Source organism: Piliocolobus tephrosceles, chromosome 16, assembly GCF_002776525.5.
Source record: "Piliocolobus tephrosceles isolate RC106 chromosome 16, ASM277652v3, whole genome shotgun sequence".
Lineage (NCBI taxonomy): Eukaryota > Metazoa > Chordata > Mammalia > Primates > Cercopithecidae > Piliocolobus > Piliocolobus tephrosceles.
The window spans coordinates 3340993-3367477 of record NC_045449.1 but is presented as its reverse complement, the minus strand read 5'-3'; the positions used below and the strand labels follow the sequence as shown (position 1 = coordinate 3367477).

At 52.2% G+C, this 26485-nt stretch overlaps 1 protein-coding gene across 1 annotated transcript in view; it reads left to right on the top strand.

Annotated features, from left to right (window-relative positions):
• TRPV1 (transient receptor potential cation channel subfamily V member 1) overlaps window positions 1-25783 on the top strand; it is a 31283-nt gene extending 5500 nt beyond the window's left edge. Inside the window, exons 3-16 of the mRNA XM_023184724.1 lie at window positions 574-740; window positions 811-963; window positions 1676-1816; window positions 1962-2260; window positions 3648-3827; window positions 6431-6589; window positions 8792-8884; window positions 11428-11498; window positions 14131-14296; window positions 14704-14770; window positions 19183-19505; window positions 20876-21003; window positions 21482-21597; window positions 25302-25783. Of these exons, the coding sequence (XP_023040492.1) occupies window positions 574-740; window positions 811-963; window positions 1676-1816; window positions 1962-2260; window positions 3648-3827; window positions 6431-6589; window positions 8792-8884; window positions 11428-11498; window positions 14131-14296; window positions 14704-14770; window positions 19183-19505; window positions 20876-21003; window positions 21482-21597; window positions 25302-25474 (2236 nt within the window). The 3' untranslated portion in view covers window positions 25475-25783. The remainder of the gene's footprint in view (window positions 1-573; window positions 741-810; window positions 964-1675; window positions 1817-1961; window positions 2261-3647; window positions 3828-6430; window positions 6590-8791; window positions 8885-11427; window positions 11499-14130; window positions 14297-14703; window positions 14771-19182; window positions 19506-20875; window positions 21004-21481; window positions 21598-25301) is intronic.
• The last annotated feature ends 702 nt before the right edge of the window (window positions 25784-26485 follow it).

The window sequence follows — 26485 nt, the reverse complement described above, 5'->3', positions numbered from 1 at the left end:
TCCTCATGTGACCTCATGGGATGTGCAGTCAAGGGGGCTGGTGTCTGTGCTGGGTCTGGGTGTCCACGCCTGCAGTGCCGACCAGCCACACACATGTGGACTTGAAGCCTAAAAGCTCAAGGGCAGGAGGCTTTCAGAGAGCACAGCACGGCTCCAGTGAGCTGCAAGGCAGGGCAGGGAGGGCCACAGGCTGGCTGACTTCTGGGGAGTATGAAGCTACCTTTTCCCTTAGAGGGGCCGTCTACACCCCTGCCTCCAGCTTCCTCTGTCCCCACCAGCCTCCTGCCTCCCGAGCTCCCGAGCAGGGAGAGAAGCCAGTGGTCTGGGAGTAGGAGGGTGACTTTCTAGATGGTGTCTATAGACCGGGTGGGGACAGAATGGGGACACAGGCTCCCCACTGTCCCTGTTATATTGGTTTTCTGGACAGTCACCTAGACCGAGGGGCAGCTTTTACATCATTTTTCCCCCTTTTGGTTTGCCTTGGAGTTTAGTCGTGTCCCCTTGACAAGCTCCCAAGGCCTCAGGGCCGAGGGGAGGCCAGGGTGTGACACGAGGGTGTTTTCTGGCCTGCAGGCTGCTGTCCCAGGACTCTGTTGCCGCCAGCACCGAGAAGACCCTCAGGCTTTATGATCGCAGGAGTATCTTTGAAGCTGTTGCTCAGAATAACTGCCAGGATCTGGAGAGCCTGCTGCTGTTCCTGCAGAAGAGCAAGAAGCACCTCACGGACAACGAGTTCAAAGGTGGCCCCAGCGCTGGGCTCCGGGGAGGGCCCCAGCCCTGGCCTGCCCTGACCCTCCCTTTGTCTTGCAGACCCTGAGACAGGGAAAACCTGTCTGCTGAAAGCCATGCTCAACCTGCATGACGGGCAGAACGACACCATCCCCCTGCTCCTGGAGATTGCGCGGCAGACGGGCAGCCTAAAGGAGTTTGTCAACGCCAGCTACACGGACAGCTACTACAAGGGTGAGGAGGGCGGCGGGACCGGGCATGGCTCAGCCCGCAGCTCTGGGAACCAGAAGGGCATGGTTGTCCCTGGGCCTCCTTGCTCCTCTGGGATCCTTACTCCCTGTCCCAGCCACTGCTTTGGTGGCTCCTAATCCTAGGGAGTCCCTGCCTCTCCCATCTGCTGGCTTGATTTCTCCTGGTCCTGGAGGTCCCTGCCTCTCCCATCTGCTGGCCTGATTTCTCCTGGTCCTGGAGGTCCCTGCCTCTCCCATCTGCTGGCCTGATTTCTCCTGGTCCTGGGGGTCTCTGCCTCCCCCATCTGCTGGCTTAATTTCTCCTGGTCCTGGGGGTCTCTGCCTCCCCCATCTGATGTCTCCTCTCTTGACCCTGGGATGTCCCTGCCTCCCGCGGCTGACTGGATGGTCCCTGTCCCTGGAAGTCACAGCCTCCGGCCTTTCTCTCTGCTACTGTTCCTTGCCCCTGGGGCAATTTCGACTCCTCTGGCTTCCAACCTGTTATTTCCTGTTCCCAAGGGTCTCCTGTCTCAGGACCTTGCTGGGACCCCTTGGGGGACCCTGGCCTGGCCTCCTGCAGTTGGGGGGTCCTCCAGGCACTTTCTGCCCAGTTCCTCCTGCAACAGCTGCTGCCTGCCCAGAGCCCTTCCCCAGCGCCTGTCTCGGCAGCCCCACAGGACTGTGGTCACGAAGCCAACAGTGCACGTCCTCTGTAGGCCAGACAGCGCTGCACATCGCCATTGAGAGGCGCAACATGGCCCTGGTAACCCTCCTGGTGGAGAATGGAGCAGACGTCCAGGCTGCGGCCAATGGGGACTTCTTTAAGAAAACCAAAGGGCGGCCTGGATTCTACTTCGGTAGGAAGACGATGTGGCTGACCCCGATCTTTTCGGCTTTGGCTAAGGGGAGGTTTGGGCAGAGACAGAGGGAGTTGGAGGCTGGTGGTTCAGGGACCAGCTGGATCTCACTCCTGAGTCCCACCTGGGACCCGTGTTCGTGCAGGTGAACTGCCCCTGTCCCTGGCTGCGTGCACCAACCAGCTGGGCATCGTGAAGTTCCTGCTGCAGAACTCCTGGCAGCCGGCCGACATCAGCGCCAGGGACTCGGTGGGCAACACGGTGCTGCACGCCCTGGTGGAGGTGGCCGACAACACGGCCGACAACACCAAGTTTGTCACGAGCATGTACAATGAGATTCTGATCCTGGGGGCCAAACTGCACCCCACGCTGAAGCTGGAGGAGCTCACCAACAAGAAGGGAATGACGCCACTGGCTCTGGCTGCTGGGACCGGGAAGATCGGGGTAGGAGGGGGCTTCGGCTCAAGCTGGTGCCGTGCGGGGTCAGGGGCGTCGGGGAAGACTGCCTGACTCACTGCGGGAGCCTGGCGTCACTGTCTGTGTGTGCGGGACTCTGATTCTGTCACACCAGCTTGCAGGGCTGTTAGAATAAGTCTGAGAAATTGGGAGCCGCAGGGCAGAATACTGCATGGCCAGTGTGGCCGTTTTGGATTTCTAGCTCTGAGTATCATCAGGACACGGGGTGGGGTGCTGGGCCATGAGGTGGGACCGCCTAGGGTGCAACAGAAGAAAAGCTGTTGGGCCGGGCACAGTGACTCATGCTTGTAATTCCAGCACTTTGGAAGGCCAACGTGGGTGGATCACCTGAGGTTAGGAGTTCGAGACCAGCCTGACCAACCTGGTGAAACCTCATCTCTACTAAATACACAAAAATTAGCCAGGCATGGTGGCAGGTGGCTATAATCCCAGCTACTCAGGAGGCTGAGGCACGAGAATTGCTTGAACCTGGGAGGCGGAGGCTGCTGTGAACCGAGATTTCGCCACTGCACTCTAGCCTGTGTGACAGAGCAAGACTCTGTCACAAAAAAAAAAGACAAAGAAGAAAACAGCTGTTGGTGTTTTTCCACGGCAGGCAGGAGCTTTAGGTGACAAGGCTGGTGGCTCCTGGTGACAGGCCTCCAGCTCCTGGCCTCAAATGATCCTCCCACCTCAGTCTCCCAAGTAGCTGGGATTACAGGCATGAGTCACCCCATCTGGCTCTCATTTCTTACATTCTCTTTATTTCTTTCTGGCTTGAAGTTATCGAGAATGAACCACCATTGTCTTTCATGGTGAGATGGTAGAGTTGGGGCCTCGCTGTGAGGTGATGGTGGACCTGATATGGTACAGGTAGTATCTGAGGCAGCTGGCTGGTTGACCTTTTTTTTTGTTTGTTTGTTTCTGAGATGGGGTTTCGCTCTTGTTGCCCAGGATGGAGTGCAGTGGCACAATCTTGGCTCACTGCAACCTCTGCCTCCCAGGTTCAAGTGATTCTCCTGCTTCAGCCTCCCAAGTAGCTGGAATTACAGGCACACGCCACCACACCTGGCTAATTTTTTTTTGTATTTTCAGTAGAAACAGGATTTTGCCACGTTGGCCAGGCTGGTCTCGAACTCCTGACCTCAGGGGATCCACCTGCCTCAGCCTCCCAAAGTGCTGCGATTACAGGTGGCGTGAGCCACCTGCGCCTGGCCGACTGGTTAATCTTGATGGTGGTCAGGAGTGGGTGGGGACCCGCCTGGGGCTTGGGTGAGGCCACTAGCTGGACTGGGAAGCAGAGCTGGTTGTTGGGGTGCTGTCTGAGGTTGAGCCTGGGGCTGGCCTCTGATGGGCTCTTGATCCCTGGTGGCAGGTCTTGGCCTATATTCTCCAGAGGGAGATCCAGGAGCCCGAGTGCAGGCACCTGTCCAGGAAGTTCACCGAGTGGGCCTACGGGCCCGTGCACTCCTCGCTGTACGACCTGTCCTGCATCGACACCTGCGAGAAGAACTCGGTGCTGGAGGTGATCGCCTATAGCAGCAGCGAGACCCCTGTGAGTGGCTGGGGCACAGCCAGGGAGGGCCTCAGGGCCTCTGTACCCCAGCCCCAATCCCAGCCCCTGGTCTAGCTCCAGCTGGCTTCTCATGAGGGAATGCCTGCTGCCCGGGGCCCAGGCCCTGCAGCCTCATGTCCCCATTCATGCCCACTGAATTTCCCTAAGCATAGCAACCATACACGATTATCATCCTGTAAAAACAGAAACATTTCAGAGGTACATAGACAAAAGTCCCTCCTTTTATACTGTGTAAAAATGTACAGTTTCTTTTTCTTTTTCTTTTTTTTTTTGAGACAGAGTTTCGCTCTTGTTGCCCAGGCTGGAGTGCAATGGCGCGATCTCAGTTTACCGCAACCTCCGCCTCCTGGGTTTTCAAGCGATTCTCCTGCCTCAGCCTCCCGAGTAGCCAGGACTATAGGCATGCGCCACCACACCTGGCTAATTTTGTATTTTTAGCAGAGACAGGGTTTCTCCATGTTGGTCAAGCTGGTCTCGAACTCCCGACCTCTGGTGATCCGCCCGCCTCGGCCTCCCAAAGTTCTGGGATTACAGGCATGAGCCACTGCGCCCAGCCTAAAATGTTCAGTTTCATTTTGTTTACATAAACGGGATCAAAGTATATGCAATGTACAACAACCGTTTTTTTTTTTCTCACTTGATGGCAGGGCTTGTAGATCTTTCTTTTTCTTTCTTTTTTTTTTTTTTTTTTTGAGACGAAGTTTCGCTCTTGTTGCCCAGGCTGGAGTGCAATGGTGTCATCTCGAGTCACTGCAACCTCCGTCTCTCTGGTTCAAGCGATTCTCCTTGAATCCCAAGTAGCTGGGATTCCAGGCATGTGCCACCATGCCTGGCTAATTTTTTGTATTTAGTAGAGACAGGGTTTCTCCATGTTGGTCAGGCTGGTCTCGAACTCCTGATCTCAGGTGATCCAACCTCCCTGGCTTCCCAAAGTGCTGGGATTACCGGTGTGAACCACTGCGCCAGGCCAAGAATTGATTTTTGTGTAGGTGTGAAGTAGGCATCTCACTTAAATATTTTGGTTCCAAATGACTGTCTCAGTGTTACTTTTTGAGTAATCCATCCTGCCATGCTGTTTGGAAAGTCTGCCTTACCTGTCCCTTCTTTCTAAGGTGATGCTCTGAGCTCCCAAGGCAGACTCGGGGGCTGGAGTCTGTGCCATCAGCAGTGAAGGGCTTCCATGATGTCTCACAGGCCAGACGTTGCATTTATAGGAGCAGAGTCTGGGGCTGGGAGAGGCCTGGTCTGCTCTGCCCCACCTGGGCTGCCAGGCTGAACCTGAGCCTCCAACTCAGAGTGCTGGATACGAGTGTTTCCAGAGGAGTGGTCCGGATAGGAGGTGACCTCAAAAAGGACTGCAGTATTTGACCTGGGGGAGAGGTTCTGGGACCACCACTGACATCTTCATGTCTCTGAAGGCTCTCAGGGACAAGGAGTGTGGACTTGTTCTGGGGACCCTAGGGCAGAACCAGGACCACTAGTAGAAAGTAGGGAAGACCAAAGAAGAGGTATTCCCGACCGTCAGTGACTCTCCACAGGCCTCTTGAGGCAGTAAGGAGTTTCCCGTCCCCAAAGGTGTTCAAGAAGACACTGATCGGGAACCTCTTTGAGGGAGCTTAAGCTTGGGCTGGGGATGGTACTCGATGGCCTGAGGGAGGCTGGGATGATCTCATTTTGGCTCATCCATCTCAGGGATACTTGAACTTATTTTTATTTTATTTTATTTTATATTTTGAGACAAAGTCTTGCTCTGTCACCCAGGCTGGAGTGCAATGGCGTGATCTCAGCTCACTGCAACCTCTGCCTGCTGGGGTTCAAGCAATTCTCCCGCCTCAGCCTCCCAAGTAGCTGGGATTACAGGCACGCACCACCACGCCCGGCTAATTCTTGTATTTTTGTAGAGAGGGGGTTTCACCATGTTGGCCAAGCTGGTCTTGAACTCCTGACCTCAGGTGATCCACCTGCCTTGGCCTCCCAAAGTGTTGGGATTACAGGCGTGAGCCACCACTCCCGGCCTATTTAAACTTTATGAAAATCTCTGGATACCAGACATTTGCCCCGAAGCATACTTGTAAAGATGGCATGAGGCCCTGGGCCCTTCTGCTGCAGGAAGGGCCTCCCAGTTCCCTGCCACCCTGCCTGACCCAGGGCTGGAAACGTGAGAAGTCAGGACCCAGAAGCTCTTTCCTGCCTGCCCTCAGCCCCTCGTGCCCAGGCTCTGCCTAAGCCAACTACTTCCCATTCCTGTGGGCTCTCGGGAGTGAGTTATTAGACACAACGGACATAGACTGTTGGGCGGTGCTGCGGGCCATTAAGTGAGTACTCAGAGCTTGTCCAGTCTCACCCCATTCACTGCACCTTTGGGAACACCGAGGCCAAGAGGGCGGGTCCCTCGTGAGCCGCGGCAGTGCTGGGACCAGCCCCAGGCCGGCTGGCTCAGACCTCCCGTGAGTCTCACCTGCTCCCTGGGCTGAGGATTGTGCAGCCGTGTGGCTGTGAGGAGCGCTGGGGTGGGGGCTGGCGTGGGCGTGCGAGGAGTTCCTGCTGCAGGAGGGAGCCTCACTTCTCTCCGCTCCCCCTAGAATCGCCACGACATGCTCTTGGTGGAGCCGCTGAACCGACTTCTGCAGGACAAGTGGGATAGATTCGTCAAGCGCACCTTCTACTTCAACTTCTTGGTCTACTGCTTGTACATGATCATCTTCACCATGGCTGCCTACTACAGGCCTGTGGATGGCTTGGTGCGGCCAGAGGCTCAGGCCTCGTGGGCGGGGGTGCGGCTGGTGGGGAAGGGGTGTGGACATTCCGGGGAGACCTCCCCCACCCCAGGCCCAAGCTCTGCCCCGGACTGCTTCCTGGCTTCCTGGAGCGATGGATGGAGAATCTGCAGAACCTTGTATCCTTGCGCCCATCTTCCCTGCCTCAGGCTGTACGGGGGACCCACCGCCTTCCTGCTTCTTAGTCCCTCTCCTTTAGCCTTGAGGTCCTGTGGGGCTGAGTGTGTGGTGACTCAGGTCCCTGATCACAGACTGGGTGTACTTGGTTAGAAAGCATGCAGGGGCCGGGCGCGGTGGCTCATGCCTGTAATCCCAGCACTTTGGGAGGCTGAGGTGGGTGGATCACCTGAGGTTGGGAGTTCGAGACCAGCCTGACCAACATGGTGAAACCCCGTCTCTACTGAAAATACAAAATTAGCCTGACGTGGTGGAGCATACCTGTAATCCCAGCTACTCAGGAGGCTAAGGCAGGAGAATTGCTTGAACCCGGGAGGCGGAGATTGTGATGAGCTGAGATGGTACCACTGCAGTCCAGCCTGGTCAACAAGAGTGAAACTCTGTCTCAAAAAAAAAAAAAAAAAAAAAAGAAATCATGCAGGAATTTGGGCTCGGGACAGGGCTCACCCCTGGCCTGGGGGTCCCTAGGGATGTGGGCTAGTGTAAGCCCAGAGGCCACCGTCATCCTGCTTGCCTGCCCTCTTTTATTCACTCACTTGCTCATTATTCATTCCCTGGATTTAGACTTTTGAGCACCTCTGTGCCAGGCCCTGGGCCATCCATCAAATCAGCTTAAGACCAGACGTTTTCCTCTGCCGAGAGCCAAGACTTCATTGAACTTCTGGACTTAGTCCTTCACGTCTGATACCCAGGGCACTGAATTTGCTGCCTTTGTTTCCAGGGCACCTTACACATTTACTTACTTATTTAATTTTTTTTTTTTTTGAGACAGAGTCTCGCTCTATCACCCAGGCTGGAATGCAGTGGCGCAATCTCAGCTCACTGCAACCTCCACCTCCCGGGTTCAAGTGACTCTCCTGCCTCAGCCTCCTGAGTAGTTGGGACCACAGGTGCCCACCAACATGCGCAGCTAATGTTTATATTTTTAATAGAGATGGGGTTTCACCATATTGGCCAGGCTAGTCTTGAACTCCTGACCTCAAGTGATCTGCCTGCCTTGGCCTCCCAAAGTGCTGGGATTACAGGTATGAGCCACCATGCCTGGCTGGCTGTACATTTACTTTAAAAACTCAACTTCATCATTGCATGAAACCCTATTTCTGTCCACCTATTAAGGCCACATAACGACTTCCTTTTTTTTTGAGACGGAGTCTCACTCTGTTGCCCAGGCTGGAGTGCAGTGGCATCATCTCAGCTCACCGCAACCTCTGGCTCCGGGGTTCAAATGATTCTCCGTCTCAGTCTCCCAAGTAGCTGGGATTAGAGCCATGAGCCGCCATGCCTGGCTAATTTTATATTTTTAGTAGAGATGGGGTTTCTCCATGTTGGCCAGGCTGGTCTCAAACTCCCGACCTCAGGTGATCCGCCTGCCTCAGCCTCCCAAAGTGCTGGGATTATAGGAGTGAGCCACCGCACCCGGCCAGTGACTTCCTCTTAAGAGAAAGATGTGCTAGTAAGGCAAGCTAATGAACTAGTGCTTAGGAAATGTGGATGGTGAACCACTCCAGGAAATGGCAACTGAAGCACAAGAGTGACACCCATAAGTATGTGTGGCACAGCCTCTCACTCCATGGTCAGTAGGAGTCCCTGACACTCGTGGGAGACTGGCCATGGTCTGGGGTGACAGTGGGATGTGTATGGCTTGGGGTCCGTGAGACTGCCTCCACCTGTCCATCACCCTGCTGTCCATCACTCTGCTCCCAGCCAGGAGGAGCTCCGGGCCTGCCAGGACATTGCCTGGGAGGCAGCACAGCAGTGTAAGATGCTCCGCTTGGCACCTGCAGGCTGCCACTTTGGTGAATCAGGCCTACAGAGGGACCTCCTTGCGGGCGCTCCCCTAATAACACACTGTCTTTGTGTGTCCTTCCCCTGATGGAGGCTGTGCCTCCTGGGCAGGGGCTATGTCTTCATCACAGGACTTAGTACATGGTCAGTGTTTGTTGAATGAATGAATGAGTAAACAGTTACCAACTTCTCTGCATCTCACAGCCTCCCTTTAAGATGGAAAAAACTGAAGACTATTTCCGAGTTACTGGAGAGATCCTGTCTGTGTTAGGAGGAGTCTACTTCTTTTTCCGAGGGGTAAGCATTCCTTCCCACATTGTGAGTTTCCATTATCACCAAAACAAAAAGCCAGGTGAGTCCCTCACCACTCACTCACTCACTTTTTTATTCATCAGACACATAATGGCCCTGCTTGGGTCGCTGAGAGACGCAGAGGTGAGGCTGACAGCCTTTCAGTCAGTCCCTGCGGGGGCAGGAGGGCGCTCAGGGCATCTCCACGGGCCCAAGGCAGGCAAGCCTGAAAATAGACACTCCAGCCACTCCACGGGATGGAATATTTAATTACAGGGGTAGAGTGGAGGCCTCTTAAGTGATAGGATCATGACTGGTAGTTGTCTAATTAATGAAACCAGTCTGTTAAAGCTCTGAGCTATGAAGGAAATCTCCATGTATACTGGAATCTTTGTTTGGTTGGTTGGTTTTTTCAGATGGAGTTTCACTTTGTTGTCCAGACTGGAGGCCAGTGGTGCGATGTTGGCTCACTGCAACCCCCGCCTCTTGAGTTCAAGCAATTCTCCTGCCTCAGCCTCCCAGGTAGCTGGGATTACAGGCACCTGCCACCATGCCTGGCTTTTTTTTTTTTTTTTTTTTTTTTGTATTTTTAGTAGAGACGGGGTTTCACCATGTTGGCCAGGCTGGTCTCGAACTCCTGACCTCAGGTGATCTGCCTGTCTCAGCTTCCCAAAGTGCTGGGATTACATGCGTGAGCCATTGCACCAGCAAGGAATTGTCTTATTTTTAACTGGAAACTCCAATATGTGCAATCCTTGGCCATTTTTTTTTTAATGCAGGAGTAATCTTTTTTTTGAATGTGGGACTCACTGTTTCAGATTTTATGTCACCTTTCTTGCAAAAACCATATTTCTATCATCTAAGATTTTGAGTTCCAGCTTCTTTAAAGAAGAGTGAGAACTTAGATGCATACAAAAAAGTCTGAATGTAGAATTTCAGATGATTGTTGGTTTTTTTTTTTTTTTTGACCCCAGAAACTCTTGTAGTATTTTAATTTTAATTTTTATAAGATGGGGTCTTGCTATGTCACCCAGGCTGGAGTGCAGTGGTATGATCATGGCTCACTGCAACTTCTGTCTCCTGGGCTCAAGCGATCCTCCCACCTCAGCCTCTGGAGTAGCTGGAACTACAGGAAGCCGTCACTGTGCCCAGGCTCCACTGTGATTTTTTTTTTTTTTTTGAGATGGAGTCTCGCTCTGTTGCCCAGGCTGGAGTGCAGTGGCGCAGTCTTGGCTCACTGCAAGCTCCGCCTCCCATGTTCATGCCGTTCTCCTGCCTCAGCCTCCCAAGTAGCTGGGACTACAGGTACCCGCCACCACACCCAGCTAATTTTTTGTATTTTTAGTAGAGATGGGGTTTCACCATGTTAGCCAGGATGGTCTCGATCTCCTGACCTCGTGATCTGCCCACCTTGGCCTCCCAAAGTGCTGGGATTACAGGCTTGGGCCACCGTGCCTGACCTTCGATTGTGAGTTTTATCCCCCAGGCTTTTTTGGTGTAAGCTCTACCCAATTTTTTTTTAAGTTACTCACCTTTATGGAATTGTTGTGTCATTGAACTTTGTCTTCACAGAGACAACTGTCTTTCTTTTCACACTCATGGTTTACATTACAGTAAAGTACAATGCCACAGTAGCAAGTGTGGCTGGAGTGGCAAAAGCAGGATTGGCCTGTGGGAGGGAGCAGAAGTGTGGGGGTGGCTTGCACAGGACTCTGGGCTGACAGTGGCGGCTTGTTACAAGAATTTTTATTTTAACGCTTACTTAAAATTAAAAAAAAGTATGCTCGGCATGTGAAAAATTAAGAAAAAAGTGGCTCATGCTTGTAATCCCAGCTACTTGGGAGGTTGAGGCCAGGAGTTTGAGACCAGCCTGGGCAACATAGTGAGACTCTGATCTCTTAAAAAAAAAATTAGGAAAAAGCGCCAATTAGAAAGAAGAAAACAATTTGTCCAATTCAATACGGCAACTGATAACATTTTGATGATTTTCCTTCCTGTCTGTACTTCTGGGTATAGTTGTAAATCCACTGTGTAATTTTTTTTTTTTTTTTTTTTTTTTTGAGACAGAGTCTCACTGTCAGCCAGGCTGGAGTACAGTGGCACTAGCTTGGCTCACTGCAACCTCTGCCTCCTGGGTTCAAGCAATTTTCCTGCCTCAGCGCCGTGAGTAGCTGGGATTACAGGCACGTGCCACCGCACCCAGCTAATTGTTTTGTATTTTTAGTAGAGACAGGGTTTCACCATGTTGGCCAGGCTGGTCTCGAACTCCTGACCTCAGGTGATCCACCCGCCTTGGCCTCCCAAAGTGTTGGGATGACAGGCGTGAGCCACCGCACCCAGTTTCCACCATGTATTTTTAACTATCTCTACTGACTGGGCCACCTAGTGTTACCCCATTGGCCTGACCCATGCTGTTCTGCTCTTTTCACAATCTCTGCTTTCACACATTCGGCCACCTCATCGTGGTGCCATTTAGGAAGCATCTGAACGTTCACCATTTAGCCACATTGAGCATTGCCTGGGATCTTACTCTCTCTGTTTTCCTGCAGATTCAGTATTTCCTGCAGAGGCGGCCATCGATGAAGACCCTGTTTGTGGACAGCTACAGTGAGATGCTTTTGTAAGTGACACTTTGACTCATTTCCAGTCCAGGCCCCAGGTGACAGCAATCAGTTCTCACTTGAGCTCTCACTCATGCCGGCCTGGGACCACATAGTAGGACCTCAGTGAACATGCTGAGGGAGGGACGGAAGGCACTCAATACATACTCGGGGCATGAATGAATACTGAGGGCCTGCTCTGTGCCAGGGGCCAGGGATGGAGCAACCGTGCCGTGGCTTACAGTCCAAGTGACATGGTTCTTCACCCTGGTTCACCTTCCCACTCATTGTCCATCCATCGGCCGTTCACGGGGTTGACCCTGGAATACTGGATGAAACAGACATGGTGCCCGCCTTTAGGGAGTTTCCTGTCTTTAACGGGGGGTTCTGCAACCTTGGCACTGTTGCTTCTTTGGACTGGATAGTGTTTAGTTGTGGTGGGGGGTGGGACTGCCCCGTGCATTGTAGAATATTTAGCAGCATCACTGGTCTCTACTCGCAGATGCCTGGAGCTCTTCCCCAACCCCCAGTCTTGACAATCAGGAACATCTCCAGATACGGCCAAAGGCCCCTCACTTGTTTCGGGGGTGGTGCCAGAATCACTCCTGGTTGAGAACCACTGCTTTAGGAGGAGGCAGATGAGTGAAAGCACAGTTATAGAACAGTGTGGATGGCCGGGCGCGGTGGCTCATGCCTGTCATCCCAGCACTTTGGGAGGCTGAGGAGGGCAGATCACTTGAGGTCAGGAGTTCAAGACCAGCCTGGCCAACATGGTGAAAACCCGTCTCTACTAAAAATACAATACAAAAATTAGCTGGGTGTGGTGGCACGCACCTGTAATCCCAGCTACTCAGGAGGCTGAGGTGGGAGAATTGCTTGAACTCGGGAGACAGAGGTTGCAGTGAGCCAAGATCGTGCCATTGCACTCCGGCCTAGGTAACAGAGCGAGATACCATCTCTAAATAAATTAATGGAACAGTGCGGATGTGGCAGGGAACCTCCTTCCTTCAGAAAGTAAGCCAGAGCCTCAAGCCCCAGTATGTGCCGAGGACCTTCCGGAATGGGATCTTGACTCACAGCCCCGTCCTGATCTCTTCCTTCCTGGAAGAGCAAGGAATGATTTTGAATCTCTTGCAGCTAGCTTGTCCGTAGGACTCACAAACCCCACCCTTTCACCCCATCTTTTTTTTTTTTTTTTGGGCAAGTAAAACTAGAATCAGCTTTATTTTACATGATCGTGAAAGGTACACTTTTTTATTTTAATTTTTTAAAAGAATTTAGATTTGGGGGTACATGTGCAGGTTTATTAGGTAGGTATAGTGTATGATGCTGAGGTCTGGGGGTTTAATGATCTGGTCACCCAAGTAGTGAACATAGTACCTGATAGGTAGTTCTCTCAGTGTTTACTGTTCCCGTCTTTGTGCCTGTGGGCACCCAGTGTTTTGCTCCACATGTAAGTGAGGACATGTGGGGTTTGGTTTTCTGTTTCTGTGCTAATTTGCTTAGGATAATAGCCTCCAGCTGCATCCATGTTGCTGCAAAGGACATGATCTCATTCTTTTTTATGGCTGCATAGTATTCCATGGTATATACGTACCACATTTTGATTATCCAGTCTACCATGGATGGGCACCTGGATTGATTCCATGCTTTGCTATTGTGTGAATAGTGCTTTGATAAACATAGCAGTGCAGGCACCTTTTTGGTAGAATGGGTTATTTTCCTCCGTTTTCCCCCTAATCTTGAGATACCTATGCTTTAGCCCCGAAAGGCAAACTCAAGAGGCAAGGTCTGTAGGTTTAGCACACACTGATTTACCTGCCTAATAGAAACAGTGTTCTGCATAGTATTGCGATTCTCCTGTCTCAGCATCCCCAGTAACTGGGATTGGAGGTGTGTACCTTGCCTAGCTAATTTTTGTATTTTTAGTAGAGACGGGGTTTCGTTGTGTTAGCCAGGCTGATCTCGAACTCCTGACCTCAAGTGATCTGCCCGTCTCGACCTCTCAAAGTGCTGGGATTACAGGTGTGAGCCACCATGCCTGGCTACTATATATCCTTTTATGTTCTTCCTTCCTTCCCTCCCTCCCTCCCTCCCTCCCTCCTTCCACCTCTCTCTCTCTCTTTCTCTCTTCTTTCTTTCTTGACAGAGTCTCACTCTGTCTCCCAGGCTGGAGTGCAGTGGCACAATCTTAGCTCAGCCTCCTGAGTAGCTGGGATTACAGGCATACGCCACCATGCCTGGCTAATTTTTTTGTTTGTTTCTGTATTTTTAGTAGAGGTGGACTTTCACGATGTTGGTCAGGCTGGCCTCCAACTCTTGACCTCATGCTCCACTTGCCTCAGCCTCCCAAAGGGCTGGGATTACAGGCGTGAGCCACTGCGCCTGGCCTTTATGTACTGTATTTATATCTGTGCTTTATACATAAAAAGAGTGAGACTTTGCACAGCTCCTCACCAAGCCAGTTTCTGCTCCTTGGGGATGATGCTGCTTCCATGGAGAACGCCTGGGCTGAAGGAAGCAGGACAGCCCAACCCTAGTTCCTATCGTGGCCTGCAGTCTGGTCCTCTGAGCAGCCTGCGGCCTTTTGTTCGGGGGGCGCCAGGCCTCCCGGGCTCCTGTAGACGGAGCTTTCTGCCCCTCCGCCCTCAGCTTTCTGCAGTCACTGTTCATGCTGGCCACCGTGGTGCTGTACTTCAGCCACCTCAAGGAGTACGTGGCCTCCATGGTGTTCTCCCTGGCCTTGGGCTGGACCAACATGCTCTACTACACCCGTGGCTTCCAGCAGATGGGCATCTACGCGGTCATGATAGAGAAGGTGGGTGCCCTGGGCCCCAGTGGGTCTCCTCAGAGCCCGCTCACCTGGTGGGCGGGTGAGATGCTGTTCCAGGAACTCCGCCCATCCTCTCTGTCTTGCCTGGGAAGGGGCTGGTTTAGCTCCCAGCCCATTTTCCAAGAATCAAGCAATCTAGCCCTGACCCAGGTGAGTGTAGGGGGGATCCCCTGAAACCTGACCCCTCTGCACACCAGGCGTCCGTCTCCCGACTAGAACAAAGGCTATGGGGAAAGGGCAGGTGACTCCCTCATGACCCCAGAGCTGAGAACCAGCAACGCAAACCCTCCTGCATGTTCTCAAGATGCACCCCCAGGCCGGTGCGGCTCGGTCCTTCCCTCAGCTCCTCCCGGACCTGGCCTCGGCCCTAATGAGCCTGCTGTCTCCTACAGATGATCCTGAGAGACCTGTGTCGTTTCATGTTCGTCTATGTCGTCTTCTTGTTCGGGTTTTCCACAGGTAATGAGCTTGGTCAGGGATGGGGAAGGGCAGGGGTCCTGCTTGCCTGAACCTCCTGAAGACTCTGCCAGGAGCTGAATGAGAAGGCACCTGGTAGGCAGGTGCATGTCTGCAAGTGACAGAGAGGGTGGACAGAGGACGCACTGAAATGAGCCCCAGAACTTGGCCACATGATATATAAAATGCTCTAAGAATTTTCCGGGCTGGAAGTGCTGTGGCTGTCGCATAGCATTTTGGCTCAGTTGGTTTTTCAACTTTTTTTTTTTTTTTTTTGAGATGGAGTCTCACTGTGTCACCAAGGCTGGAGTGCAGTGGCGCAAACTCGGCTCACTGCAACCTCTGCCTCCCAAGTTCAAGCAATTCTCCTACGTCAGCCTTCCGAGTAGCTAGGACTACAGGTGCACAATGCCACGCCCAGCTAATTTTTTGTACTTTAGTAGAGACGGGGTTTCCACCATGTTGCTGAGGCTGGTTGCGAACTCCAGACCTTGTGATCCACCCGCCTTGGCCTCCCAAAGTGTTGGGATTACAGGTGTGAGCCACCGTGCCCGGCCCTTCAACTTTTAATTTTGACATTATTTCAGACTTCAGACAAGTTGTAAGAATAGAACCAATAACTTCTCTACACTCTTGACCCAGATTGCCTCCAAATTACCACATTTTATGTTACCACTTTCTCTACCCATACACATGCTCACGCACAAACATGAACACATATGCCACGTGTGAAAAAAACAGAGTAAGTTGCAGATGTGATCAGCCCTTTACCATGAAATACTTCAGTGTGTTCTGAAAAAAAAAGAAGAAATACTTCTTTTTTTTTTTTTGAGATGGAGTCTCACTCTGTCACCCGGGCTGGAGTGCAGTGGCCGGATCTCAGCTCACTGCAAGCTCTGCCTCCCGGGTTCACGCCATTCTCCTGCCTCAGCCTCCCGAGTAGCTGGGACTACAGGTGCCCGCCACCTCGCCCGGCTAGTTTTTTGTATTTTTTAGTAGAGACGGGGTTTCACAGTGTTAGCCAGGATGGTCTCGATCTCCTGACCTTGTGATCTGCCCGTCTTGGCCTCCCAAAGTGCTGGGATTACAGGCTTGAGCCACCGCGCCCGGCTTCAGTATGTACTTCTAAAAGAAAGTTATTTTACATAAACACAGTTCAGTGATCACAATCAAGAAGGTAACATCGACCCACACTATTAGCTAACCCATAGCCCTTATTTGAACTTCACCAATTGTCCTAATAATGTCTTTATTAGAAAATGAGAATCCGAGATCATGCATTACCTTCCATTGTCATGCTTCTTTGGTCTCCTTTAATAATTAATTTATTATTATTATTATTTAAGACGGAGTCTCTGTTGCTGAGGCTGGAGTACAGTGGCACTGTGTTGGCTCACTGCAACCTCCGTCTCCTGGGTTCAAGCAATTCTCCTGCCTCAGCCTCCCAAGTAGCGGGGATTACAGGCACACACCACCATGCCTGGCTAGTTTTTATATTTTTAATAGAGACGGAGTTTTAGCATATTGGCCAGGCTGGTCTCGAACTCCTGACCTCAGGTGATCCGCCTGCCTTGGCCTCCCGAAGTGCTGGGATGACAGGCGTGAGCCATCGCACCCGGACACGATGATCTTCTAACTCCATCATTGCTTCTACATTTCTTACCTGGCATTCTACTGTAGAGAAGAGCTTTCCATTCCCCACTCCTGCGTATTTATTTGTATCAGAATGGCCTCATGGAGTCTTGTTTTCACGGATTCTCACTTTGTTAAATGGGTTATGATCCTGACTATCCTTTTTTTTTTTTTTTGAGGCGGAGTCTCACTCTGTGGCCCAGGCTGGAGTGCAGTGGCCGGATCTCAGCTCACTGCAAGCTCCGCCTCCCGGGTTTACGCCATTCTCCTGCCTCAGCCTCCCGAGTAGCTGGAACTACAGGCGCCCGCCACCACGCCCGCCACCACGCCCGGCTAGTTTTTTGCATTTTTAGTAGAGACGGGGTTTCACCATGTTAGCCAGGATGGTCTCGATCTCCTGACCTCGTGATCCGCCCGTCTCGGCCTCCCAAAGTGCTGGGATTACAGGCGTGAGCCACCGTGCCTGGCCATTAATTATTTTTTGAGACAGAGTCTTATGCTGTTGCCCGGACTGGAGTACAGTGGCACCATCTTGGCTCACTACAACCTCCACTTCCAGGGTTCAAGTGATTCTTGTGCCTCAGCCTCCCGAGTAGCTGGGATTACAGGTGCCCGCCACCACACCTGGCTATTTATTTATTTATTTTTTGTATTTTTAGTAGAGATGGGATTTTTGCCATGTTGGTCTTGAGCTCCTGACCTCAAGCGATCTGCCCTCCTCGGCTCACCAAAGTGCTAGAATGACAGGCGTGAGCCACCGCACCTGGCCTTAGTCTCCTTTAATCTGGGGCAGTTCCTGTGTCATCCCTTGTCATTTGCAACCTTAGAATTTGTAATGAGTAGAGACCAGTGGTTTTGACAGTGTTTCTGAATTTGGGTGTGTCTGATGTTTCCTCATGATTATAGCCAGGCATGCATTTTGGCCAGAATATCAAGAAGCGACGTATGTCTTCTGCTGTGTGTTTTATTGGAAGTCACATGATGTCTGTCTCACTTCTGGTGACGTTAGCTTTGATGAGTTGGTTTTGGTTGATCTGCTAGACTTTTCCACTGTAAAGTTACTATATTTACCTTTGTAATGGATACTTTTCAAGGAGATGCTGTGAAACTATGTGACTAGCCTGTTTCTCATCAGACTTTCACCCAGGAATGTTGGCATCCCTTGATGAGTCTTACCTGAATCACTTCATCCTATCATGGTGGCCAAATGATGATTTTCTTTTTTTTTTTTTTTTTGGAGAAGGAGTCTCGCTCTGTCACCCAGGCTGGCGTGCAGTGGTGCCATCTTGGCTCACTGCAGCCTTCGCCTCCAGGTTCAAGCAATTTTCCTGCCTCAGCCTCCCGGGTAGCTGGGATTACAGCTGCCCATCACCATGCCCGGCTAATTTTTATATTTTTAGTACAGACGGGGTTTCACCATGTTGCTCAGGCTGGTCTCGAACTCCTGACCTCAGGTGATCCGCCTGCCTTGGCCTCCCGAAGTGCTGGGATGACAGGCGTGAGCCACTGTGCCCGGACACGATGATCTTCTAACTCCATCATTGCTTGTGCATTTCTGACCTGGCATTCTACTGTAGAGAAGAGCTTTCCATTCCCCACTCCTGTGTATTTATTTGTATTAGAATGGCCTCGTGCAGTCTTTTATTTTCAGGGATTCTCACTTTGTTAAATGGGTTATGATCCTGACTATCCTCTTTTATTTTATACTCAAATTGTCTGAGATTAGTCACAGGGAGTCCCTTCCAGCTGGCTCCTGTGCTCTTTTGACATGTCCACATCATTTATTTATTTATTTTTTTTTTGAGATGAAGTCTCACTCTGTCACCCAGGCTGGAGTGCAGCGGTGCGATCTGCAACCTCCGCCCCCTGGGTTCAAGCGATTCTCCTGCCTCTGCCTCCCGTGTAGCTGGGATTACAGGCACCCGCCACCACCCCCGGCTAATTTTTGTTTTTAGTAGAGACGGGGTTTCACCGTGTTGGCCAGGCTGATCCCAAACTCCTGACCTCAGGTGATCCACCCACCTCGGCCTCCCAAAGTGCTGGGATTATAGGCATGAGCCACCACACCCGGCCTCCACATCATTTTTTGAGCACTGGACTCTGCTCTGATGCTCACCCGAGTCCCACAGTTGCCTAGTTCACATGGTGCACCCTCCCTGTCCCCACCCTGTGGTTTGTGTTGGAATCTCTGGCTAGGAGGGATGGGCAGCTGTGGCTAGGAGAGACCTAACAGGTGTGGGCTCTGGCACCTGGATCTGAAGGCCTTGCATTTCAGTAGGTACAGGAAGGGACTAGGCCGGGGGGTTAGTGGATACTGATAATCAGCACCCACAGTGCACAACTGCTGCAGAGGCCCTCAGACTCTGGGCCGGCCACACTTCCCAAAGAAGCAGGCAGAATGTGGGGAGAGGTCATTCTGCTCTGAGCTGCTGTGTGCTCATGGTTGCAAAATGGACCTCTGAGAGATGCAGTCCGACAGGGTGTGAGGGACAAAGCAGATGTGGAGCCAGAGCTGACATGTACGGTTAAGCAGGTTGTGCACTGAACAAAGGTGGCTATATTCACATTGTACATAGAGATTTATATATTTATTTATTTTTCTAGCAGATGATGATAAAGTTCTTAAAAATATACTTTGAAATATTTTTGTTAGTTTTAAAGAAGGAGTGCTTTAAAAATAACTTCTCACAAAGCTATCGGAGACTGAGTAGGAGGGTGTACGTCAGGGGACTTGGGGTATGGGCTTCTATCCAGTGGCACCCCGCCCTCCCTGTGCCCTGTAGCGGTGGTGACGCTGATTGAAGACGGGAAGAACGACTCCCTGCCGTCTGAGTCCACCTCGCACAGGTGGCGGGGGCCTGGCTGCAGGCCCCCCGATAGCTCCTACAACAGCCTGTACTCCACCTGCCTGGAGCTGTTCAAGTTCACCATCGGCATGGGCGACCTGGAATTCACCGAGAACTACGACTTCAAGGCTGTCTTCATCATCCTGCTGCTGGCCTACGTCATTCTCACCTACATCCTCCTGCTCAACATGCTCATCGCCCTCATGGGCGAGACGGTCAACAAGATCGCACAGGAGAGCAAGAACATCTGGAAGCTGCAGGTGGGTGGGTGGAGTGGGGGTGGTGAGCGGCCAGGAGGGTATGGGCTGCTCCGTCTGCTGTCTTACACAGCTGGCTGCAGGTGGGTGGGTGGAGTGGGGGGTGGTGAGCGGCCAGGAGGGTGTGGGCCTCTCTCTCCGCTGCTTTACCCCGCTGGGTACATGAGCCCTGCAGGATTTGAGGAGGGGGTAGAAAGCCCGGCCAGGCCCAGGGATCCAGCCTCAGCACCTCCCTCAGTGGGCTTCCAGCCAGTTCCCCCAGCCAGCACTTGCTCAGGGGCAGATGAATGTAGCTGGTGTTTATAGACACTGTGCTTGGCTGTGGTCTGGGTGGTCCTGGAGGGAAGAAGGGGGAGGGCTCAGCCCCACAGGGTGTCCATCCACCTCAGAGGAGCCTGGTGTAAGGTGGGCACCAGAGGCCAGACTCACGGGAGTAGCTATCATGAGGCAGGGCCCCGACAGCTACATTGCTGAACCCTGTGGGCCACATCTGCATCCCCAACTACTAATAATAAGTTTCGTTCTGATGAAGAAGCACTTTCTCTATGATAGGGAGTGTAGGGCTGTACTAACTGTCTGTCTTAGCTGATCTCATAGAATCCGTGGATTCTATTACTGTTCCCCCTTTTTTTTTTTTCTGAAACGGAGTTTCACTCTTGTTGCCTAGGCTGGAGTGCACTGGCATGATCTTGGCTCACTGCAACCTCTGCTTCCCGGGTTCAAGCGATTCTCCCGCCTCAGCCTCCCTAGTAACTGGAATTGCAGGCGCCCGCCACCACACCCAGCTAATTTTTGTATTTTTAGTCGAGATGGGGTTTCACCGTGTTGGCCAGGCTGGTTTCGAACTCCTGACCTCAGGCGATCCGCCTGCCTTGGCCTCCCAAAGTGCTGAGATTACAGGCGTGAGCCACTGCGCCTGGCTATACTGTTCCATTTTTGAATGAAGGCGCTGAGGCACAGTGAAGTTAGGTATCTGTACTCAAGGCCACATGGCTAGGAAGTGGCAGAGCCAGGACCTGGCCCAGGCAGTCTCACCCCGAGGCCCTGCTCTCAGCCCCTACCCAATGTTGCCCCTTGTGAGCTCCTCAGGGCAGGGACTGGGACACTCCATATCACTCCTGGGGCTGCCCTGCCCAGGCCCGGCAGGCACCAGTGGCACCTGGACAGGTCTGGGCTGGCCGGGCTGTGCCCCTTGTGTAGACTGTGCCCCCGCCAGGCTACAGAAACCAAGCTAGCATGGAGGGCACTGGACAACCAGCCGGGAAGCATCTGGGCCTGGGAGAGCCCCTGGGGAGGTGGATACTGGCAGCCAGGGAGGCCCTGGGATGCACCCTCTGCCCCTCAGCTCCTCTGCCCGTGGTGTCTTCCTGCAGAGAGCCATCACCATCCTGGACACGGAGAAGAGCTTCCTCAAGTGCATGAGGAAGGCCTTCCGCTCAGGCAAGCTGCTGCAGGTGGGATACACACCCGACGGCAAGGACGACTACAGGTGGTGCTTCAGGTAACATCCAGGCTGCACCTGAATCAGAGCTTGGGAGCCTCGGGGCTCCCCTGTGGACACAGAGCCTGCCTCAGGGCCTCCTGGGGCTGGTCATGAGCACGGGGGGCTCTCCCCACAGCACCTGTGGGCATTGGGGCTGTCCTGAGCTCCGTTGTGGGCGTGCACGGGAGACCCATCTTCGATCTCAGCTGATGGGGCCCAGACAGTCAATTCTGGAAAATTCGAGTTGTCCAGAAGGGGTCTTCTAGTGAGCAGGGTCAGAGCCCGGCATCCCATGTGTGAAGTCCCTGGGCCTCAGAGTACGGTCAGAGATCACATCGGTCGGGATGGTGTCCAAAAATCTAGTCTTCTCTGCCCTCCCCGACCCGCCGTGTCTCCATCCTGATGGGTGCGTTTCTTGGGCTTGGCCTGTGGGCAGAGCCCTTGGCCTGGGAAGCTGGGCAGAGCTCTCAGGCTCCCTTGACCCCTTACCCTGCAGGGTGGACGAGGTGAACTGGACCACCTGGAACACCAACGTGGGCATCATCAACGAAGACCCGGGCAACTGTGAGGGCGTCAAGCGCACCCTGAGCTTCTCCCTGCGGTCAAGCAGAGGTGAGGCGTGAGGGACCAGTGCTTGGCGCCTCCTTGGCTGGTGGCCTGACATTGGGCAAGTTCCCCATATTGCAGGTTCCCCACGCCTTGCTGGGCTCCTCATCCCCCCAGGACCCGGGCACTGTAGCAGCTCCTGACGTCAGCCATGTGCGCATAGTCACGAGCTGACTTGAGTGCCTCACACATGCTGTCACCACTGACGACTCACTGGGCCTGTGCAAGCGGCTGTGCCAGCATCTCCAGCCCAGGCACCTGTCCTCGGCGCCCCAGGGGATGCAGCCCAGCCCCGCCCCGCCTCCTTGTGTGGGCTGCCCCGCCTCCTCGGCCCTGTTCCTCATTCCACATGTGTGCATGCAACGTCATAGCTCTGTGAGGCTGTGCGGACACAAACAGGCAGACGGGAACACTTGTCACTCATGGACACAGCTGGGCAGGTGGAGAAGAGGGGAGGGTGAGAAGAGGAAAGGGATGCCTTGAGCAGAAAAACTCCAAGGAGGTCGGGCGCAGTGGCTCACTCCTGTCATCCCAGCACTTTGGGAGGCCGAGGCAGGCGGATTGCCTGAGGTCAGGAGTTCGAGACCAGCCTGGCTAACATGGTGAAACCCCATCTGTACTAAAAAAATACAAAAATTAGCCAGGCATGGTGGCGGGCACCTGTAATCCCAGCTACTCAGGAGGCTGAAGCAGAAGAATTGGTTGAACCTGGGAGGTGGAGGTTGCAGTGAGACGAGATCGCACCACTGCACTCCAGCCTGGGTGACAGAGCGAGACTCTGTCTCAAAAAAAGAAAAAATAGAAAAACTCCGAGGAAAATTACTACCAGAAAGGAAGCTGTTTAACAGTTACTGGTAAACATTTAATAGAAAACATTAAATAAATGTCTAATTGAGGACACTTAAAAATGAAGCAGGCACAGTTTATAGTGGACAAATTTTGAGTTGTAATTACAACCCTGAACATTGTTTTTGAATTACTTGGTATTTAATTGTAAAAATCTGTGGTAAAATATTTATCTCCTAAAACTTGCCATTTAAATCATTTTTAAGTGTACAATTTAGTGTCATTAAGTATATTTACATTATTGTACAACTATCACCACTATCTATTTCCAGAAATTTTTTTTTTTTTTTTGAGACAGAGTCTCACTCTGTCGCCCAGGCTGGAGTGCAGTGGCACAATCACGGCTTACTGCAAACTATGCCTCCCGGGTTCAAGTGATTCTCCTGCCTCAGCCTCCCAAGTAGCTGGGATTACAGGTGCGTGCCACCTCGCCTGGCTAATTTTTGTATTTTTATAGTAGAAACAGGGTTTCACCATGTTGGCCAGGCTAGTCTCCCAACCTCAGGTGATCCACCTGCCTTGGCCTCCCAAAGTGCTGGGATGACAGGCGTGAGCCACTGTGCCCCGGCCTTTTTCCAGAACATTTTAATCATCCCAAACAGTAACTCTGTGCCCGTGTAATAACTCTATGTCCCCTCCTCCCTGACCCCTTGTCCTCTGGCCCCTAACCCCTTGGCCCCTATTCTGTTTTCTATCTTTATGAAAATGAGACAGAGACGTTAAAGATTGAGTGGTACTGGGGCTCTGAGAGTCCCAGAGACCGTCTTAACACCCTTTAAATCCTCTGAACCCCTCTCTAATCACCCTCATGAACTAGCACAGCTCAGCTCTTAGCAAGGACTGGTGGGGAACTCACCTGCCCCAAAGACTTCTGGGCTTCCACCCCCATAAATCTTTCCTCCTCTTCTCCAGGGCTCGGATCCACAGATTCTAGCTGCTTCAGCTGCCCCAGTTCTTGATTTCTTTCTCTTTCACTCAAAGACAATTCCATGCTCTGCTTAGACTGCAGCTCGCTGCGTTGTAGTTGGGGAAATGGTTCCCAGGCAGAAAGTTAGGGAGATCATAGGGCTCCCCTTGTGATTTTCACTTCTCTTAGGAATTGCAGTTATTTATTTATTTATTTATTTATTTATTTATTTATTTATTTATTTATGAGATGGAGTCTTGCTCTGTTGCCCAGGCTGGTGTGCAGTGGCACGATCTTGGCTCACTGCAACCTCCGCCTTCTGGGTTCCAGTGATCCTCCCACCTCAGCCTCCTGAGTAGCTGGGGTTACAGGCGCCCGCCACCACACCAGGCTAATTTTTATATTTTGAGTAGAGACAGGGTTTCACCATGTTGGTCAGGCTGGTCTCGAACTCCTGACCTTAGGTGATCCGCCCACCTTGTCTCCCAAAGTGTTGGGATGACAGGCGTGAGCCACCGGTCCTGGCCTTTTTTTAATTTTTAATTTTTAAAAATCTTTAGCCGCTACGTGGGTGTTATTTGAAGGACTGCCATTTTTCACTCTGCCTAATGTCCTATCCCTGAAAAACACTTGCTGCGTGTATGTTGCCTAGTTTTGTGATCGTTGGCAGCAGGACGGCTAACCCAGTACTAGATACTCTATTATAGCTGGAAGCGAAAATCTATTTTATCAAAGGCTCATTTTTAGAAAACTGCTTGAGGGCGCCATCGGTTTTTCCACAGGCCTCCTGCGATCATGTGATTTTCCTGTGAGTTGAGTTAGAAGCAATCCCTGCATCCCATAATAATGCTTATTGTTGATCTCTTTGTCAGTAGTTAACTGGTCTGTCTTTGCCAGAGAGCTATTCAAAGATAGCTTTGCGTGTGATTTGAGTAGTTTTTCAATGTCACTCTTGTTGATTTAGTGACATCCCACAGCTTTGACAAGATTTGCTGTTTCACTTGGCAGTTGATTCGTATGACGTTTGCACAGCATTGTTGGCGGTTTACAACACTGCACGTTCACTGTGATATTTAGAAAGGCTTTGACCCAGGGGCAGGGGTGTACACATCCATGTTAATTGGGGCAGGGATGGGGGATGGTTGGAGGTTGCCTGATTGCACCTTTATAATTTTTTTCTTTTTTTTTTTTTTTTGAGACGGAGTCTCTTTCTGTCGCCCAGGCTGGAGTGCAGCGGGCCTGGACCCCAAATCCTGCCTCTTTGGCTGGTGCTTGTCACCCAGAGCTGCCCTGGTGTTGAGCCACTCACGGGACAGGCCTCGGCGTTGCTCTGTGGAGACCTTCTCTCCCTCCCACTTGGGCAGGGAGGAGATGGAGGCCGAGAGGGGCAGGCGATAGGCTCTCCTGAGGCTGCAAGCAAGTCAGGCTGGGATGGAGGAAGAGAATTTGAGGAACAACCAGAGTGCATGGGGCTCTTTGAGCAGTGGAGGGAGGAGGACATTGCACCGATCCCGGTGCCTCAGGAAGCACTTGCATGCCTGGGCCTCCTTTTTTTTTTTTTTTTTTTTTTTTTTGACAGAGTCTCCCTCTGTTGCCTAGTCTGGAGTGCAGTGGTGCAATCTCAGCTCACTGCAACCTCGGCCTCCCAGGTTCAAGCGATCCTCCTGTCTCAGCCTCCCAAGTACTGGGATTACAGGCAGGCGCCACCATGCCCAGCTATTTTTTATATTTTTAGTAGAGATAGGATTTCACCATGTTGGTCAGGACGGTCTCGAACTCCTGGTCTCGAACTCCTGACCTCAGGTGATCCACCCGTCTCGGTCTCCCAAAGTGCTGGGATTATAGGCGTGAGCCACCGCACCCAGCCTGGGCCTCCTTTTGTCTGGAGACTTGGGAGGCCAAGAAGGGAATGCTTGTTTTGCTGCATCCAAGGTAGTAATAGTGTTTTACCCTTCAGTTTCAGCCAGACACTGGAAGAACTTTGCCCTGGTCCCCCTTTTAAGAGAGGCAAGTGCTCGAGATAGGCCCTCTGCTCAGCCGGAGGAAGTGCACCTGCGACAGTTTTCAGGGTCTCTGAAGCCAGAAGACGCTGAGGTCTTCAAGAGTCCTCCCGCTTCTGGAGAGAAGTGAGGACCTCACACAGACAGCACTGTTCACGCTGGGCCTTAGGAGACCCCGCTGCCACGGGGGGCTGCCGAGGGAACACCCGTGCTCTGTCAGCAGCCTGGCCTGGTCTGTGCCTGCCCAGCATGTTCCCAAATCTGCACCGGACAAGCTGTGGGAAGCGTTGGAAGCATGGGGAGTGATGTGCATCCAACTGTCCCTGTCCCAAGTGCATCTCCTAACAGGCTTTCGAGGTTTTACTCACTTTCCTAAACAGTGTGGACGGTCAGTCTCTACTGGGACATGTTAGGCCCCTGTTTTCTTTGATTATATATATATTTTTTGAGACAGAGTTTCACTCTTCTTGCCCAGGCTGGAGCGCAGAGGCACAATCTTGGCTCACTGCAACCTCCGCCTCCTGGATTCCAGCGATTCTTCTGCCTCAGCCTCCCAAGTAGCTGGGATTACAGGCACGCACTACCACACCTGGCTAATTTTTTGTATTTTTTTAAGTAGAGACGGGGTTTCGCCATGTTGGCCAGGCTGGTCTCGAACTCCTGACCTCAGGTGATCTGCCCAGCTTGGCCTCCCAAAGTGCTGGGATTACAGGTGTGAGCCACCATGCCCAGCCGTTTTTTGTTTTTGTTTTTTTTTTTTGAGACAGAGTCTCACTCTTGTTGCCCAGGCTAGAGTGCCGTGGTGTGATCTTGGCTCACTGCAACCTCTGCCTGCCAGGTTCAAGCGATTCTCCTGCCTCAGCCTCCTGAGTAGCTGGAATTACAAGTGAGCACCACCACGCCCAGTTAATTTTCGTATTTTTAGTAGAGACGGGGTTTTACCATGTTGTCCAGGCTGGTCTCAAACTCCTGACCTCAGGTGATCTGCCAGCCTTGGCCTCCCAAAGTGCTGGGATTACAGGCACGAGCCGCTGCGCCTGGCCTCCTTTTATTTTACATTACTAGAAGCAAAAGTAAACGAAGCCCAGGAGAACAGCTTTGGGAACGAAAACCTTCCTTTGATGGAAAACGCAGAAGGCCT